The following is a 17,889-nucleotide window of genomic DNA, read 5'->3' as shown; positions in this document are numbered from 1 at the left end:
ATACTGTTTCCTGAAAGCTAATAGAACACAATCATTACCCACAAATCTAACATCAAAAATACTTTCTAAAATTTCAACCGATCTACAAAAATGTTGCTAGGATGAAAACGTTCTGTCATCGCTGAATATCAATAATGCTTGTGACGGGTGACAGCTTATTCTCAGTAGAAACAGGATTTAGTCATAGAATAACCCCTTCTGATGTTTTAAAATTATTCTGTCATACAGCGAAGACCAGTAGTGGCAAATCTAATCACACCAGACTGAATTCAGTGACGTCCTTGCACACAAATGGCTTTTGGATCCCTAGTATCTTTAACTTACATAGTTAAGCAAGTGTTTGCCAAACCAAATTGACTGAATAAAGTCAGGGGTGATGCTTTAAATCAGTCATTTCTGACACTATGTGTATTACCTTTGCAGAGTGAAATTTTACTCATTTACTGTAAGTAAAATAATGTTAATACAAGAAAAAAATTATAGCAAAGTTAAAATCTGAATTTAATTAACCAAATTGGCTTCTCACATTTTAATTCTGTAATATTTGTAGAAAGCAATAAGTGCCAAAATTCACATTAAAATAACAGTTATTGATGTTATTAAGAGAGTAAAGATAGTTTTCTTCAAAGATTATGACCCTAGGGGCTAGAGCGATGGCTCAGTGGTTAAGAGCACTGGCTGCTCTTGCAGAGGACCTGGGTTCAATGCCCAGCACCCACATGATGGCTAACAACCATCTGTATCTCCAGTTCCAGGGGATCTGACACCCTTTTCTGACCTCTATGGGCCTGGAGTGACACAGGTACACTTATATACATGTAGGCAATACACTCATACACAGAAAAATTTTTTTAAAAATAATAAAAATATTATGACCCTCCATGGTTGTTCATGATCTGCTTAGATCTAGACATCAGAGGCTTTCTGAGGAACTGGCACTTATGATCCGGGACCATATCTTGTTCATTTTTGGGCCTTTGGCACCAAAATCAAGTGTATAACCCATAATAAATCTAGTTGGTTGGTTCATTGACTCTTTTTACTGCTAACCATGTGCCTATAATTATGAGTCATTCTCTTTCCTCTGTGTTGTTTATTCTATTTATTTGCCACAGTATATGAAATGTGTTTATTATCTACAGTAAATGTTTGCTTTATAGTAGATGGAAACGTATTGGCTTATATTACATAATAAATCACTCCTTTTGTTTGCTCGGTTACAGTGGGAGTATTTTTCTTTCAGTAATAATTTCATAGGCTATTTACCAGTAGATGTAAATCAACCCTCTTACCAGACCGTATCTGGCCGCTGCTTTCGTGATTTGTTTTGTATTTCCAGGAGCCCCTTCTCCATGACTTTTGAATACACTCTAGGGCTGTGTCCACAAAGTGGAGCAGCTGTGCCAGGACTTAATTTTCACATCTGTAATTAAGTGATCCTATGGCTAGACTTTTCCCAAAGATTCATTGACCAGTTCACGTGTTTGTCTTCCAACATACCTGTTTTCTAACAGTCTTTTGATGTCCATGATTTGTAGTACTAATTGCCTTATTGGCCCATTATCCAAAATTAAGTGCAGTCTTCTAGTCTTGGCCTGTTGACATACAGGGGAAATAATAACAGTTTCTATAATAATTGAAACTTATGTTCAATTTTCTTTTTTAGTAACTATGTATTTTTTAAATTTTATGTATTATTTTTATTTTATGTGTATGTGTGTATTGCCTACATGTAGGTAAGTGCACCCATGTTGTGCAATGCCTGCAGAGGACAGAAGAGGCTGTTGGATCCCCTGGAACTGGAGTTACAGACAGTTGCTAGCTGCCATATGGGTGCTGAGATTCGAACGCAGGTCTTCTGCAAGAACAGTCAGTGTTCTTAACTGCTGAGCCATCTCTCCAGCCCTTTGGTAACTATGCATTATTGACAATACTTATTAAGCACTAATAGGATTAACCTGGCTCAAACTCACCAAGAGATTCTATATATTTTTTAGCAAGTGCCTCCAGAGGAGATTTATAATTAACCAAGTTTGGGGACCACTGACCTACCTAATTCATCATACTACTCTCTCCTCCTCCTCCTCCCCTTCCTCCTCCTGCTCCTCCCCTTCCTCCTCCTCCTCCTCCTCCTCCTTCTCCTTCTCCCCCTCCTCTCTCCCTCTCTCTTCCTTTCTTTCTCTCCTTCTCTTTGTCTCTCTCCTCTCTCTGGGTTTTGGGGACAGTTTCACTGTGTAGCTCAGGCTGGCTTTGAATTCACGGGTGATCCTCTTGCCTTAGCCGCCTCCCTGGTATATATAGGCAAGCAGTACCATTCCTGGCTACACCAGTTTCTCCCTGTTGATGACATTACTCTGTCCTGAATTACTATGACAATCCTCTGTGCCATGGAAGGCATTGCTTTAGTTTTTTATTGAGGCACTTTTGTTTGGACTCTTAACTGAGAGGATTCAAACTCCAAACACTTTTTCTTTTGACTTGTCATTCAGCCATCAGTCAGAGCTCTAAGCATAAAAATTTTCCATGAAGACCCAGTGTGTCTTTTTCCTACATCGGAATTAGCTATTGAATCATTTATTGGTTATTCTGCTGAGTTTGAGTTCCAAAGGGTATACTTTCCATGCTGTACATTTCCAAATGTTAATAGTATGCAAATGTGACCAGATGAGACCTTCACTGCTGACATTTCACAATATGGAAGGAGTGGAAAGTATTCAGATGATTAGTCTCTTTCCTTTTTTCTGTTTATTTGTCTCTAGATAGAATCATGATTAGGAAGATTGCATATTCAGTCTCTGTGTCTTCCACATAAGATTTAAATTATCTCTTTTTCAATACGCTGTAGCAAAATTACGCTGCTCATTTCCACTGTGGTCATCAATACCCTGCTTATCAAACAGCAAAGGCCAAGAGAGCCATATCTATCTGTACTGAAATCTAGGAAAATTAGGAAGATTAAAGATTAGTCCAGGTCTAGCGGTCTGGCACAGGCCACTCCCTGACTTCCATTTGTCTCTAGTTTTTATCTTCTTCCTGTCACATTTCCATCTCTGTGTTTTCATCTCATACATAGATTTTATGAACAATTTCCATTTTCCCCTGCCTTGTGCAGTTTTTATGAATGACTTGAACCTAAAGATGCACTTTTCTTTGCAAACAAGAAAACAAAACAAAAATCTCCTGCCGTAAGTAATCACCTCCAAATCTTCACTTGTTAAGCCCACATATTATTTCCCTGTGGAAATGACTACATTCCACACAACCTACATGAGAAGTTGCTTACAACCGTTCCAAGCAAGCAGTAACACCCATCTAGAATTGCACTCATCCACCAAGTTAGGATCTCTGGCCCATAGGACTTTATATGCGTTCTTCATTTCACCCGGTGACCTTCAACCTCAGACACTCCAAAGTGCCAAGCGTTTACCCCAGATATTGCAACCCTGTGCCTTTGACAAAAGTATGAGAACTTGGTGCAAAAGGTGGTGATCTGGGGCAGTCAGCTGTACCTGAAAACAGGGATTTCCCTTCTTCATGCCCACTTGACTGAAATTCTATCAGATACTCAGAGTGATAAAATATTATATTGGAAACACACGGCGTCTAGGACTTTGTCCAACAATGTGGGGAAAAAATAGCAAGCTTAATATTTCATGGGGAATTCTTGGCTTAAACAATATTTTAATAAAGCTTAGCTATGCATGCCAATAAAACAGAGATGACATGATGATTTATGGCTTAAATATTATATAACCTCGGTAATGTCTGATACCATCTCATATGTATCAAACAACAAGAGAGAAATAAAATCACTGGGGAAGAGATATGAAATCAGTTCAGATATTGACAGAAAGCATATTGCAGAACCATCCCTTTAAAAATCTGCTACAAAAAAATCTGCTACAAGAATAATGGTAACTGACAGATATTGAGTCCATATGCTATGAAACCAACAAGAATGATCTAGTTTAATCTTGAAGAGAATTCTGGGAGGTAAAAAGCATCATCTCCTTTTATAGTTGAGGATCAGAGAGTCTAGCTTGCCCCAGGTTTTGTGGAACTGGGACTCAAATCTGACTTTATACCCTGTGTTCTTAAGCATATGATACACTAAAAACTAGATTTGTGAGTTGACATCATCTTCTAATAAGGAGTTTTTCTCAATGTGGTTGCCATAGTTATTTTTTGTCAACTTGACACAAACCTAGACACACCTGGGAAGAAGAAATCTCAACTGAGGAATTTCTTCTATCAGACTGGCCTGTGAACATGTCTGTGAGGCATTTTCTTAATTGTTAGCTGATGTAGGAAGGCCCAGCCCACTGTGGGCAGTGCCAGTCCTCGGCAGGAGAACCTGGGTTGTATAAGAAAGGTAACTGATCAAGTCAGAGGAAGCAAGGCAGGAAACAGCACCCCTCCATGTTTTCTGCTTCAAGCTCCTGCCCTGAGTAACCGCCTTGCTTCCCTAGTGATGGACTAAGCTGTAAGCCAAATAAACCCTTTCCTCCTCGAATCAGAAAGCGAACTAGAACAGTGGCACACAGGTTTTTAAAATGATGATTAGATGACTCTGTCTAGGATAGTACTGAACAGGAACTGGTGAGAATTAGAATACTGAGTTTTAGTTAGACTTCCAAAACTTAAGAGATATATGGTCTTGAATTTATCAGTTAAAGTCTGAGTCCCGCCTCTTCATTTGCAAAAAACAAAGTCAAGCACATGACAACCACTACCCTGATGGACCCAGTTTTATTCATCTCAAATGATGGCGAGAGGACAATGTGATTACAAAGCACATTATGATGTGAAACATTAGCTTTGAGAAGTCAGGACACAGACTATATGTATCTTAGTGGGTACTACGTGGTTTTCTCATCACAAGATAAAACTTTCCCGCTAAAATCAACTATATTCTAATTTTGCAACAATGAAATCATATGTTCAAGATAAGAATTATATAACAGTAACTCCAGAATGTTAACACCTCTGAGGTTTTGATAAGAACAAACAATATCACTGTGTTGGAGTACAGTGTTGATCGCTTACAAAACTGAAAAGAATTTAAAATTAACTCAATTTAGTTAGAAACCTAACTGAAACTCAGTCTTCTAATTCCCACCAGCTCCTTTTTCGTTGGTATCCTAGCTAGATTCATAATCTAAAATTAAAACTACTTGAGGAAATTAATCACCTAGCTCAGAATTCTAAAAAGACAGAACAGCTAAAAATATTAGCATGAGTCAGAAATAATAATGTATCAAATCATAAGAGATCTTAAATCATGCGTGTTTGTTAATGTACATATGAAAATGTGTTCAACATCATTTTTATAAAGAATAAAGTAAAAAAAAACTAGCTACCCAGAAATTGGCATAAATTACAGATCATGTAGATAAGGGTATAACATCATAAACTAGTGAAAGGAATATATAAATGGCACCGCCAGTTTGGAGACTTGGAAGTTTCTAGAAAGGCTAAATATGTGACTATATCAGGATCCAATAATTCCATTTCTGAGCAGGCATGCAAGAATTAACTCATGTTATCTGGGAAATGAATGTCTATGTTATGTCCACAAACGGGCTGAAGAGAAATCTTCATAGCAGCTGTTCTCCTAATATTTGACTAAATAAGACAGCCTGCATGCTGACACTACGGGGAGAGATAATGCTGATTTATTGACACAGTGAAAGGCTACGATTGTCCCTAAATGTCCCTTTCAAGCTTTCAACCTCTATAGTCCCTTTTGCAGTTGGCACTTTTGAAAGTGGCGGTAAGTAACCAATCCACAGAGAGGTCTGGAAAATGTCATGTTCCTCTTTCCAAGCATCACAGGAGTCACTGGGTTTGCAAAACACAGCAACACAGCGGCAATGTTGAAAGCACATGGGTAGATAAGAGCATCTTTGGAAATCTCTTTCCCTAAGCACTGGAAGTTTCTATAGCAGAACAGAGCAGGCTCCCACAGATCTGTCTCTGCTTGGCACTGGAATATCCAGACCCAACTTCAGACTCTGGAAAAATCAACAGCAAACAGTAAATATTCCTCACCCTTTCTCTGGAGGGGCCCTGTCCTAGTTTGCTTTCTGGTGCTGTGATAAATCACTGACCAAAACCAACTTGTAGAGGAAAGGGCTTGTTTGAGTCACAGTGGTTCATTTAGGGTCCTGAGTTCAAGGCAGGGCCTTGTAGCGGAAACCATGGGGGAATGTTGCTTGCTGGCTTGCTCCCGCCGACTTCCTCAGCTGCTTTTATACAGCCCACACCCACCCGCTTAGGGATGGCACTGCTCACAGCAGGCTGGGCCCTCCGACATCCATTGACAGTTAAGAAGATGCCTTACAGACATTGTCACATGACAAAGGGATGGTGGAAATTCCTCAGTTGGGCTTCTTTCTTCCCAAGTGACTCTAGCTTGTGCCAGGTTGACAAAAGCTAACAAGCACAGGCCCTACCAGCTTTACTTAGAGCTAACATTTAGCTTGGGGCAGAAAGTGCTCATTATGCAGCCTCTCTCCTTGACTGGAGGAGCCACTTTTCTCCTGGGGCACTCATTCCAGTGAAAAGGATATGTTGATTTATGAATCTTTCTCATCACTTGGGGTGGTTTCCTTTCAGTTCCCTGCATCAGTTAAGAGTTGAGGAGACGCCAGTACAATTATTGGTTATTTAGCACATTGAAGGTTGGTAAAAATCTTGAAAATAATACTCAAACCCATAAAATGATGTGTACTTTATTTTCTTAGTCTTGGCTTAGAAAGAGAGTTAGACGATAGTTAAAGGGGGTCTATGGTTCCCCTTTGTCCTGTGCTCACTTGTGTTCTGACTCCTTGAGCAGCACCATAACCAAACCTCACACAGGTATAAGAGTTAATGTTCATTAAGCACTTATCACAGGGCAGGCACTATCCCAAGCTTTTCATACAGATTAACTTGTCTTGCCCTTTGTATAAATCCATCTTCTGTTTCTGTATCAAAAGACCCAAGATTAGATACTTCATAAGAAAAAGATTTATTTGGCTTTATTTGTTTGGGGGATTCAAAAGACAAGATCAAAGATACTTGTTGGTTCAGTCTCTAGAGAGGGCCTCATGGGAAGATGGCATCATGTTTGAGAGGAAGAGATCACAAGTGTGCAGGCAACAATACACTCTTCTAAAACTAATTCATCTGTCAAGATCAGTTTTAATGTCCACAAACCAGATGACCAGATGTGGTATATACACAAAGCGGCACTTTATAAAGAACAGATGACCCCGTAAGATGGGTCAGCAGGTAAGTCAAGTCTGACAACCTGACTGTGGTCTGAACTCACATAGGAAGGAGAAAATCAACTCCTGTAAGTTATTCTCTGACCACACACGTTGTGGCACACAGGCCTGTCCCCAGAAAATAATAAGCTGTTTAAAAGAAGAATGACATTGTTTCATTTGTAGGAAAACAGAAAGAACTGGAGCTCATCATACTGAGTGAAATAAAATGGACCCGGGATGATGAATCTCACCTGAGTTCTCTCATATGTAAAACACAGATTACATATACATACACATATGCACACATATATGATGTGAAAACAGGACACTTTGGGGTAAGAAGGGGACAGTGGGAGGGAGAGGGGTACAGGACAGGGAGGGACAAGGTCAAAGTACATGATGTACTTGAATGAAAATGTGATTACGAAACCCATCACTTTGTGCAATGAATATATACTAATAAAATTTTAAGAAAAATGACCAACATTATTTCTTCTGAAGACCATGCCTTCAGAATTGGACCCCCTTCCTTTACCCCCACACCTTAAAAATTCCTTCATCCCACAGGCTAAGAAGATGGCTCAGTCAGTAAAATGCTTACCTTGCAAGCATGCGGACCTGTGTGTGGAGACCCGGCACACAGACAGAAAGCCAGGATGTGGCACATGCCTATGATCCCAGTGCAGGGAGGCAGAGACAGGAGGATCCCTGGGGTTCACTGGTGTCCCATTCTAGCTTAAATGGTGAACTCCAGACCAAGGAGAGACCACATCTCAAAAATAAAGTGAATTGAGCCTGAGGAACGGTACCTAAGATTGATCTCTGACCTCAACAGATACACACACAAATGCGTGTGCACATACACACATACGTGTACACACATGTAAATACACCCCACATACACTCTCACGCATGCACACAGGTTTCTGTCATCTCTCACAATGGCAGACTGGAAACAAGTTATAATGTGGCACTCTTTCCAACCACATTCAAACCACAGCACCCTCCTGATAAATCTATGAGCTTCTCATACTCCTGGGAGAAAGTGTTTTATTTTACTGGAAGAATTTATACCTCTAAGTAAAGACATTTGCATTTCTAGTCAAAGATTTTATGTCGTACTTTATCTTTGCCAAACAAAAGCCTAGAGGATCATAAAACACCATCATCAGACAGTTTTCATGAAGCCGGACCACGGATAGAAAACCATCCTCAGAAATGTTGCCCAGTGGAAAAGCCTCGGATGTGGAAAGAGACCTTCCGCAGCTGTTATAGCTTTCCATGGGCTATGCAGGTGATTTTTAGATAGGTTATTTTGCTAAGCTCAGATCAACTCATAGGTAATATAAGGAAAATGTCCTATTTCTCTTGTAGCCGCCTCAAGGATTGGGCACTGATTTTCATAGCCTGGTGCCTGGTACTTGATCCTTATTCACTACGCAAGTCAGGGAGAGGATGGACTGAATGCACAACTCGCTTTTCCTCCCCCTTTCTCCCTCTCTGTTAACTCCACTGCCCTGGTTACTATTCCTCAATCTACGGAGCCATCTCCTACTTCAAAGCCTTCAAAGGAGCTCCTGGCCTGCCTATACAGCATGCATTCTGCAGTTCATAACTTGATTGATTCCCTGTATATGTGTTCAGATGAGGGTGCACATGTGTGTAGTCATGCATCCATTTGTGTGTGCGAGTGTGGAGGCCAGAGGTTAACCTCAGGTGTCCTTCCTCTTCCTCGGCACCTTGAATTTCCAGACATGATGTCTTACTGGCCTGAAACTCTGATTCGGATGGGGATGGGGATGGGGATGGGTGGGCAGGGGAGGGGGGTGCAAAGCCAGGGACCTACTGGTCTCCACTTCCCCTGCTTTGAAATTACAACCTGGTCATCAGACCCACCTTTTTTACATGAATTCTTGGGGACTGAACTCTGGTCCTTGTACTTACAAGACAAGCACTGGTCATCTCTCTAGCCCCCTGGCCGACTCTTTATCATCTTTTATACTTCATATAATCTATTACTTTTCTGGATAATACTTGCTCTCTAAAATTGTCTGAGAGCAGAGAATGTGTTTTGTTTGTTTACCTGGATGCAAAGGGTAAAGACGGGCATTAATGACCTCTGTCCTAGCTTTCTGGTTCACACTCCCTCCTGAGTTGATTTATGTTTGAGGGGAACATGCAAGCTGGAGGTAAATCCTTTTCATTTACGGTGCTGCTGGGTATCTTTGACAAGAAGAGTGACCTAATTTAAAGAAGGGACATTCTTATGTATGTATTCACGCACATCTAGCTCAGAAAGAAATATTCTCTGAACTCCTTGGAACAGATAACTAAGAATTTCATTGTTGTTCACAATTGATGACTCCAAAAAAAGTGAGGGTACAGCATGCTGTTTTGATTACTCATTTATGTAATGGTTTTATTAAGCTGATTCCAAGGCAATACGTTCTCGAGAGGTTTATATGAGGACACGAATAAAGCAGCGTACCAAGCAGAGACCGATATTTGGCCTTTTAACATGAAGATTTCCATTGTCATCCGGAAAGACTCTCCAAATTCTGAAGTCTAACATAGAAATCCGAGAGCTGAAAACTCATCAGTCAAGTCAAAGGCAAAGTCATCAGAGGCAAAGACTTTACCCTTGGTCTCAGGAGTCCTTTCCAGGACTGATCTGCCCTCAGTAATCAAAGTAACAGTGGAGAAGAACATCAAGTCAAGTCCCTCCACTTGTCTGAAGGCACCTAAGGCTTTGTTTCTTCAGAGACTAAGCAAAGATTGCAGAAATCTTTGTGCTGGATATTTTATTCACCGCTGAAACAAAATCTCTGAAAAGGCAACCAAGGAAGGAGTGGTTAGTTTCGGCTCAGGGTTTGATTAGTTCCAGTTCATCACGAAGGGGAAGAAATGTCAGCATGAGTGTGAGACAACTGATCACACTGCATCTGCCCAGATCTCTCTCTCTCTCTCTCTCTCTCTCTCTCTCTCTCTCTCCTCTCTCCTCTCTCCTCTCTCTCTCTCTTCTTTCTCAGTCCAGACCCCAGCTGATAAGTTGTTGTGTTCATACTCAGGGTAAGTCTTCCCCGCTCCAATAATCCTCTGTGGAAAACTCACAGACACACTCAAAAACATGTCTCCTAGGTGATTCTAAATTCAGTCACATTGACAATCAACTGTCAAGCTCTTTATTCCTAAATAAAACCTTATGATACCTAAAAGGAACCTTGATATCCTTGAGTTGCTTCCCAGCTACATAAATTTATTTTGTATGCATCATGAGCAAATTCTAGCAGGATGCCTGAGAATAGACAATACACACACACACACACACACACACACACACACACACACACACACTCAAGATTAAAACAAGTCTTTTTTAAAGAACCATTTACAAATTAGTCCTCATTATTGAAAAAACAATCAGGAGAATCATTGAACAGTTAGGAAATCAAGTGTAACTTTAATGACCAGCAACAAAATAATGGTTGGATGAGATGACCTAAAAAAATAACCCTACATAGAAGATGTGCAATTGGAAAATTGTTTAGAAGAACAGTCACTGCAAAATATAGAGGTCAGCCTAGGTTGCATAGTGAGTTCTGGGCCAGGCTGGGTTACATAGTAAAATCTTCTGTCAAAAACAACAGGAGCAAGTGGGGAGAGGGACTAGGGATGTAGCTCAGTTGGTAGAGTGTTTGCCTAGCATGCACAAGACCCCTGGTTCAATCCCCAGCACCACATAAAATTGGGCAGGGAGAGTGTATTAGTTACTTCTCTATTGATGTGATAAAACACTGCGACCAAGGGAACTTACAGAAAGAAGAGTTTATTTGAGCTTAAGTTTGAAATGGTTGGAGTTAGAGTCCTTAATGGCAGGGAAAGCATAGTGACAGAGGTGACCAGAGCAGAAATAGCAGAAATTCTATCAGTTACAACTTCAAACACACATAGGAAATCTGGCAAGGCTTAAGAACTCTCAAAGCCAGTGTTGTGCTTCCTCCAGTAAGGCCACACCTCCTGAAACTTCTATAAGCAGCGCCACCAGTTGGGAACTAAATGTCCCAATACTTGAAGCCTATGAAGGACATTCTCATTCAAACCATCACAGAGATGCACACCTGTCATCCCATCACTTGGGAGGTAGAGGCAAGAGGATCACAAGTTCAAGGTCATTCTACACTACACACCAAGTTTGAGGCCAGCTTGGGATACTTGACATCCTGTCTTTAAAAATAAAATGTCATGGCTGAAGAGATGGCTCAGGAGTCAAGAACACTTGCCACTCTTGCAGAGGACCCAGGTTCAGTTCCCAGCACCCATAGGACAGCTCACAACCGTCTGCTGTGTGCAACTCCAGTTCCAGGGAATCCAGCGCCCTCTTTCCACCTCTGTGGGCATAGCATGCACAGTGTGCACCTACACACATGCAGGTAAAACACTCATACACGTAAAATAAAAAGAAAAATAATAAGTAAAAAGAAAATGTTCAATGTATGCTTTTGGTCTTAAAACAATGAACAATAAATTCTATGGCAAGCTGAGTTCAAATTACAAACTGAATTCCAAGGGAAGGGACTATGCAAATCAAGTCTGCACAGCTGTGATCAAATCACCACATGAATTACTGCAGAAAACAATGGTAGTAGAAACTCCCCTAACAAAAGATAGAAGGACTTCCAGCCTTCAAGGGGTTAAGCAGATCTACCCTGGGGGGGGGGGGTCTTCATTTCCTTTCATTAGAGACAAATTTTAGGTCTTTTGGTAAATGAATACGTTGTTTATATTTCATATACTTTCAGGCCTCAAGTCTTGGAAAACACATAAAATTTCCAAGAATTAAAGTTTCCATTAACACAACTGCCAAAGGCGGGAGGCTTGACCTGCCGAGAAAGTACATTCGCCTTTTTTGGCTGCTTCTCAAAAGCTATAGAAAGATATTTATTGTATAATCTTTCTTACGCGCAAATACCCCGCCACATCTTTCTGACAATCTAGACCTGAGGAGAGGAAACATGTCAAAAAGCAGCCAATGACTGCGACCGGATGGCCGTTTTGGCGCTGAACTGTGGACAGCGACCCTGTTCAGGGTAAAATTTCTTTACTGGAAGAGCCTGCTCGTGGGATTTGTTGTTTTCTATCTATTCTCTCTCTCTTTTTTTTTCTTTTCTATTTTTGTTTTCCGGTATTTGGTGTGTAATTCCCCGGGGAACCGGCTTTAGATGGTGAGACGACGGCTAGATACAGTGGATTTCCAGAACGTCCACCTTGCTCGGCTCCTGACCTACATGGAAATTCAATGTAAATAAATCAGTGCGCTCAGAGCTAGAGAAAACCCGGCGCTCCTAATCTCTCTGAATCTGGTTTTATTCAGTCTGCAGTAACCCAGTGATCTCTCCACGTTACAATTAAAAAAAAAAAATAAATAAATAAATAAATAAAAGCAAATCTCTTTGCGTCAGTGAACTTGGACTCAGAAAGTTCTCTGCTTTAAGCAGCCAGCCTTTTAAAGACGTGTGTGTGTGTGTCACGCTGGCGGGAGGGTAGTGGCTACTGGGAGGGGAGCTGGCTGGACCAGGCCCGCCCTCCCCCGGGGTGGTCCCTCTGTCCTAGCCAGCTCTCCACCTCCCCCGACCGGCCTTCGCCTCCACCTCCGCTGCGGCAGCCGGTGAGCTTGGAGGTCTGGGCTCTGCCCGCTTCTCGCACTCCAGCAACTCCTCCGGCCTCCCAAAGGCCCCGCAGGGGGAGGGAAGAGCCAAACCCACCCCCTCCCTTCAGCCCTCCTCCTCGCATGCACAGTCCGGCGCACCTTCCAGTGTTTTGCTTTGGCTGGGGAGGACCAGCATCCCCAGGATCGGTCCTTAATCCCGGGATGCTCCCGCCGGGGACCAGTCTGCCCTGCGCCCCGGGGTGCGCGGAGCCGCGGCCACCGTGCCGGACGCCCGGACTCTGTAAGTTGCAACTCTCCTCCAGGGGAGCACAGGGGAGGATGGTTTCAAGCACCGGAGCCAGCCGAGGTGTGCCCGGTTGGGCTCATGCCCTTGAACTCCGTGGCAGCCCACAGCTGTGCGTCTGATCCCTTCGTAGTAAGGGTATTTCCAGAATATAATTTGATAAATGCCTCGGGATTGGGGGGGATAGGTTACTTTCTAAACACATCTCGTTCTTCAAATGTAAAATCATTCATTTTCAAGTTCGAAAGCACATCGCTCGTTACCGCGTCAGATTACAGTTAATCTAGTCCTAATGCTACTGAAAAGAACTTCTCCCGCTTTTGATCTTGCTGCATTATCCGAACCCTTTAGCAAGGAGACAGTGCACCCACCTGGCGTTAGTTATCATCCTTGACAGCGCGCTTGAATCCTTGCACTAATCCAAAGGCACAATTAATCGCGAGAGAATTATTGTCCCGTCTGCTGCTTACAAAGACCGCTCCAAGCTTTTGCTTAGCCAAGGCTATGCCCGAGTGTTCTCGGAGTAGTAAGACAAAACCGAATCGGATCCTTTGGTTCAGATCAGAACTCTTCTCTGGCGTCCCAAAACTCGGGCACCAGCTAGACTCTCGTGTAGACTGTCTTGATCACATAATAGCTTTAGTTTTGCATCTTGTGTAAACAACGTCCCTGAACACAAGGACCCAAGAGACCAGGAAAGGAAATGGACTATACATTTTAATAAGCGTTTCCCTCCTGCAGGAGAACGCCCGTGGAAGGAAAGAACCGCAGGTCCCAGGAACGTGGCTAGTCTGGCTATGGTGACAGGAAGATGTTAGCTAGAAAAAGCATCATCCCAGAGGAATATGTACTGGCTCGCATCGCCGCGGAGAACCTGCGCAAACCGCGCATCCGCGACCGGCTCCCAAGAGCCCGCTTCATCGCCAAGAGCGGGGCCTGCAACCTGGCGCACAAGAACATCCGCGAGCAGGGTCGCTTCCTGCAGGACATCTTCACCACCTTGGTGGATCTCAAGTGGCGCCACACGCTGGTCATCTTCACCATGTCCTTCCTCTGCAGCTGGCTGCTCTTTGCAATCATGTGGTGGCTGGTGGCCTTCGCCCACGGGGACATCTACGCCTACATGGAGAAAAGTGCGGTGGAGAAAGGCGCCCTGGAGTCCACTGTGTGTGTGACTAATGTCAGGTAAGAGAGCAATGAGCAGGGGCGTGAGGCGGGGGTTGCCAGCAATATAGAAAAAAATCCTTAAATGTTGTTTCTCTTAGTGCTCTCTGGGGTTGTCGAAAGTGCAGTAAAGGGTTTGCCTTGGAGCATTTAGAAAAAGTAAATAAATAAGGGCACAGGGATGTGGATATTAAACACCCTTATCAGCGCCGTTTTATGGATGAAGCCTCTGTCTATAGCGGCTATCCCTTTGGCTAACCTGCAGTAAAGGGTTTGCCTTGGAGCATTTAGAAAAAGTAAATAAATAAGGGCGCAGGGATGTGGATATTAAACACCCTTATCAGCGCAGTTTTATGGATGAAGCCTCTGTCTATAGCGGCCATCCCTTTGGCTAACCCTGGATGTAGGCTACTAGGTTTACTATCTAAACCATACTAGGCTTTACCATCTAAAAACCATTTGGCTTCAAAGGATTCCTGGCATCCAAACCTCCTGCCTAAATTTCACTATTTATGGTGAAAATGCAAGCAATATTTTTTCCTGTGATTTCCCTAACTGGTAACATTTTCAGAAATAATAAGGAAAAAGAAAGGTATCATGGGGGAGGGAGAGAATCCTGGATTTTTAATTATGCTAAAATAAAATAATTTAAATAAACACAAGCCCTTCTTAATCAAGGTTATCATAGATGAATGATTGCATTAGATTCAGAAGTTAAAACTCATTCTAAAATTCCGAAGTAGGCAGCACTGCTTTTAAAAATGGAAGTTAGCCAAAGTTTTCATGGAAGGAGTTATATAAAAGCAAAATAATTTTACAGTCTTTTTCCAAAGCTTTAATAGGACAAGAATAAGATACTTTTTTTAGATTACCTAATTTTGACTTCTGTACTTTGGAGTATTTCAAAGGTAAAGTGCTGTTCCCTCTTCTCTTCTATCATATGCCCACATGGCCCAGCAACATTTCACTGGAGTGATTTGTTTCTTAATCTGTTCTGATGGAAGAAAGAGGCGTAATTTACATCGACTGCAAAAAATGTTCATTGACACTACACAGTAGTCATAATGTTGGAAGATTCCAGAATATTTTCTGAATCATATTCCAAACTCACCTAATTTGTAAGGCAGAGAAACCTTGACAAGCTCTAACCTGCCAGGAGTCTGCTGATAGTGAGAGGTTAGAGACCCTGGAATCTTCGGAAAGGAGCCTGGCAGGCAGGAGGCCACACCTTCTGTGTGAACCTGCCTGCATTTGCCAAGTACCTGAGATGCTAGCATGTCAGAAAGGCCTGGGATCCCACACCACGATGTCAGCCCAGATATGGGGGGGAGAGAACTGGAGCACTTAATCCTTGCCTTTTACTGTTCAGCAGAGAGAATTTTCTTTTCTCAAACTTGGCTCAAACTTTTGCCTCAATGACAATGTAAATGGGAAATCTAGGCAATCACGTGGCACTAGGTACACAGGAAACACAATTCTGTGTTTAACAGGCATTTGAGGTTAAAGTATCACTGTAACGTTGCATTTCTCTCTGAGACACTTACTGGTATTGTTCTTGTTATTAGGGAGCCACGTTCATATCCAAACAAGTCTGCTAATAAGGAACAGACATTAATAGAAATAAGATAAATGATAATAACAAACCTTGAAAACAACAGATTTTACTCAGGCCAAATATATTGCCATTTTCTATGAAAAAGAAATCATTTGGCAAATTTAGAATATAAAGAGATCGTTCTTTCTATAGTGTTTGGAAGAATTTTATAGGGTTGGCTGACTGTTCAAAGCTGCTTCTCGTTACATTTTGTTTTTCAGATAAGATATTCTGAAGGGTATTTGTCTTCCTGTTGCATTCCTAGTCGTGTGAACCACGAGAAAGGAGACACAGTGTCAAAAACATAAGAGAATAAAGTTGACATGAACATAACAATGCTAGTGTTTTAAACTGCACTTCTTAACATTATTTGACTTCTTTTAAGGGATCTGGTCATGCTGATTTTAATATTAAGGTTCTACTCTTACTTTAATCTCAATGTAGTACAATCATAACAAATCATACTTTTTTACTTAAAAAAAGTAGAAATGGAAAAATCTTTCTCTTCTCTTCCGTAAAGAGCTTAGAAGGAGACTGATGTAACTGATTGTTTGCATTTCCATTTCTCTCACAAATTCAGCATCCAGCCAAACCATCAAAGGGAGAAAGAACTGTTTAGTGGATCTATATCCACCAGTATTTCCAAGCATTACTTGATAACTCTCATTTTAGGGTGAATCACTTTCTCAGTTGTGTAGATGGCTTTCTAATGAGTCAGAAAATAGAAACTATGTCATTTTCCTTACTACTATTCAGTCAAGTGCGATCTCACTCCCTCCCTCCTCCCCTCAGCTAAATACTTTTATCTTTGAGATTATTTAGCATGGCAGGTGTCCACTGGGTCTACACTGTATAGAGAAATTAATTCAATTCTTCCTTAAAATAATATGAAAATGTAGCCCATGACCACTGAAGCCAACATTTGGGGAAGATCCCTCACTAGGCTGTTCCCTAATAGACTGTTATTACAAATCAATACTGTATTGCACCCCTCTTCTGGGATCCATTTCTACTCTTTGTCATTTTTTAAACCTCGCCTTATGTTTCATGGTGTAGAACTAGTACAGAAAGCAGTTCTTATAGTTTTCCATGAACCTTTTTAGTCACAACAGAGTTAAAAGCACAACTTTGACACTCCAATTCACATCTCTGTGACCCTGAATGCTCTCCTGGTTTCCTTCCAAAGTGCGCTGTGTGTACTGAGGGCTGAAATGTTTAAATGTTCTGCTCTCTCACTGTGCCTGGCACTAATAGATGACATTTTGACAGAGTGGATGTATGGCTTTTCTTCTACGAAGTAGAGAAGTTGAAGATTGAGGTGGGTCTCAGGAATGGGGCAGCAAAGAAGCCCCAGAAGTACTGGGTATACAGCCAGATTGATACGTTGCTGTTAGCCAGCGGTAGTGATTCTCAGCCTGGAAGTAGCTAGAATTACCCAGGCGTCTCTCTGCGGTCTCACCCAGGTCTCATTCCTGGTCCATTCCTTTTAAACGGGGAGGAGTTGTGCAAGTTGAATAAACTTTGCCCGGAAGTCCCGACACCTGTTGGCACCTTCCTTCTGCCACTTTCAGAATGCTAGACCAGAACTGATAAAACTGACAGTAATGACTGTGTTTCTAATCATGGCACAGTCATTCTTAACCTCTGCTCGAACCTCCTCCTTCAACATTCTCTGCATCAAGTAGAAAACACAGTGATAATCAGCAAGAATCAGTTTTTCTTTTTTAAATGGAAACACACTTTATTAAGAATACTAACATTTTGGAATGATGTCTTTTATAATACTTATTAACACCATGCTAATTGTGTAAAGAACACCAGTAACCATTGGCTAATGATTATTTTTTAAATTAGAAATAAAAAATCCATTCATTGCCCAGTCATTTTATATGACCCAAGTCTCTTAAACACAGATACTTAATACCAA

At 41.7% G+C, this 17,889-nt stretch overlaps 1 protein-coding gene across 2 annotated transcripts in view; it reads left to right on the top strand.

The window, feature by feature from the left end:
- Nucleotides 1-12,922: 12,922 nt before the first annotated feature.
- Nucleotides 12,923-17,889, top strand: part of Kcnj8 (potassium voltage-gated channel subfamily J member 8) — a 7,115-nt gene continuing 2,148 nt past the window's right edge. For both annotated transcript variants that reach the window (XM_029555237.1, XM_008851599.2), the window contains exons 1-2: nucleotides 12,923-13,201; nucleotides 13,946-14,389. In XM_029555237.1, the coding sequence (XP_029411097.1) occupies nucleotides 14,016-14,389 (374 nt within the window). In that variant the 5' untranslated portion in view covers nucleotides 12,923-13,201; nucleotides 13,946-14,015. The remainder of the gene's footprint in view (nucleotides 13,202-13,945; nucleotides 14,390-17,889) is intronic.

The sequence above is a fragment of the Nannospalax galili genome, unplaced genomic scaffold, assembly GCF_000622305.1.
Source record: "Nannospalax galili isolate Female #2095 unplaced genomic scaffold, S.galili_v1.0 scaffold1086, whole genome shotgun sequence".
Lineage (NCBI taxonomy): Eukaryota > Metazoa > Chordata > Mammalia > Rodentia > Spalacidae > Nannospalax > Nannospalax galili.
Note: the sequence above shows the minus strand (reverse complement) of the source record. Positions and strands in the feature narration are given on the sequence as shown.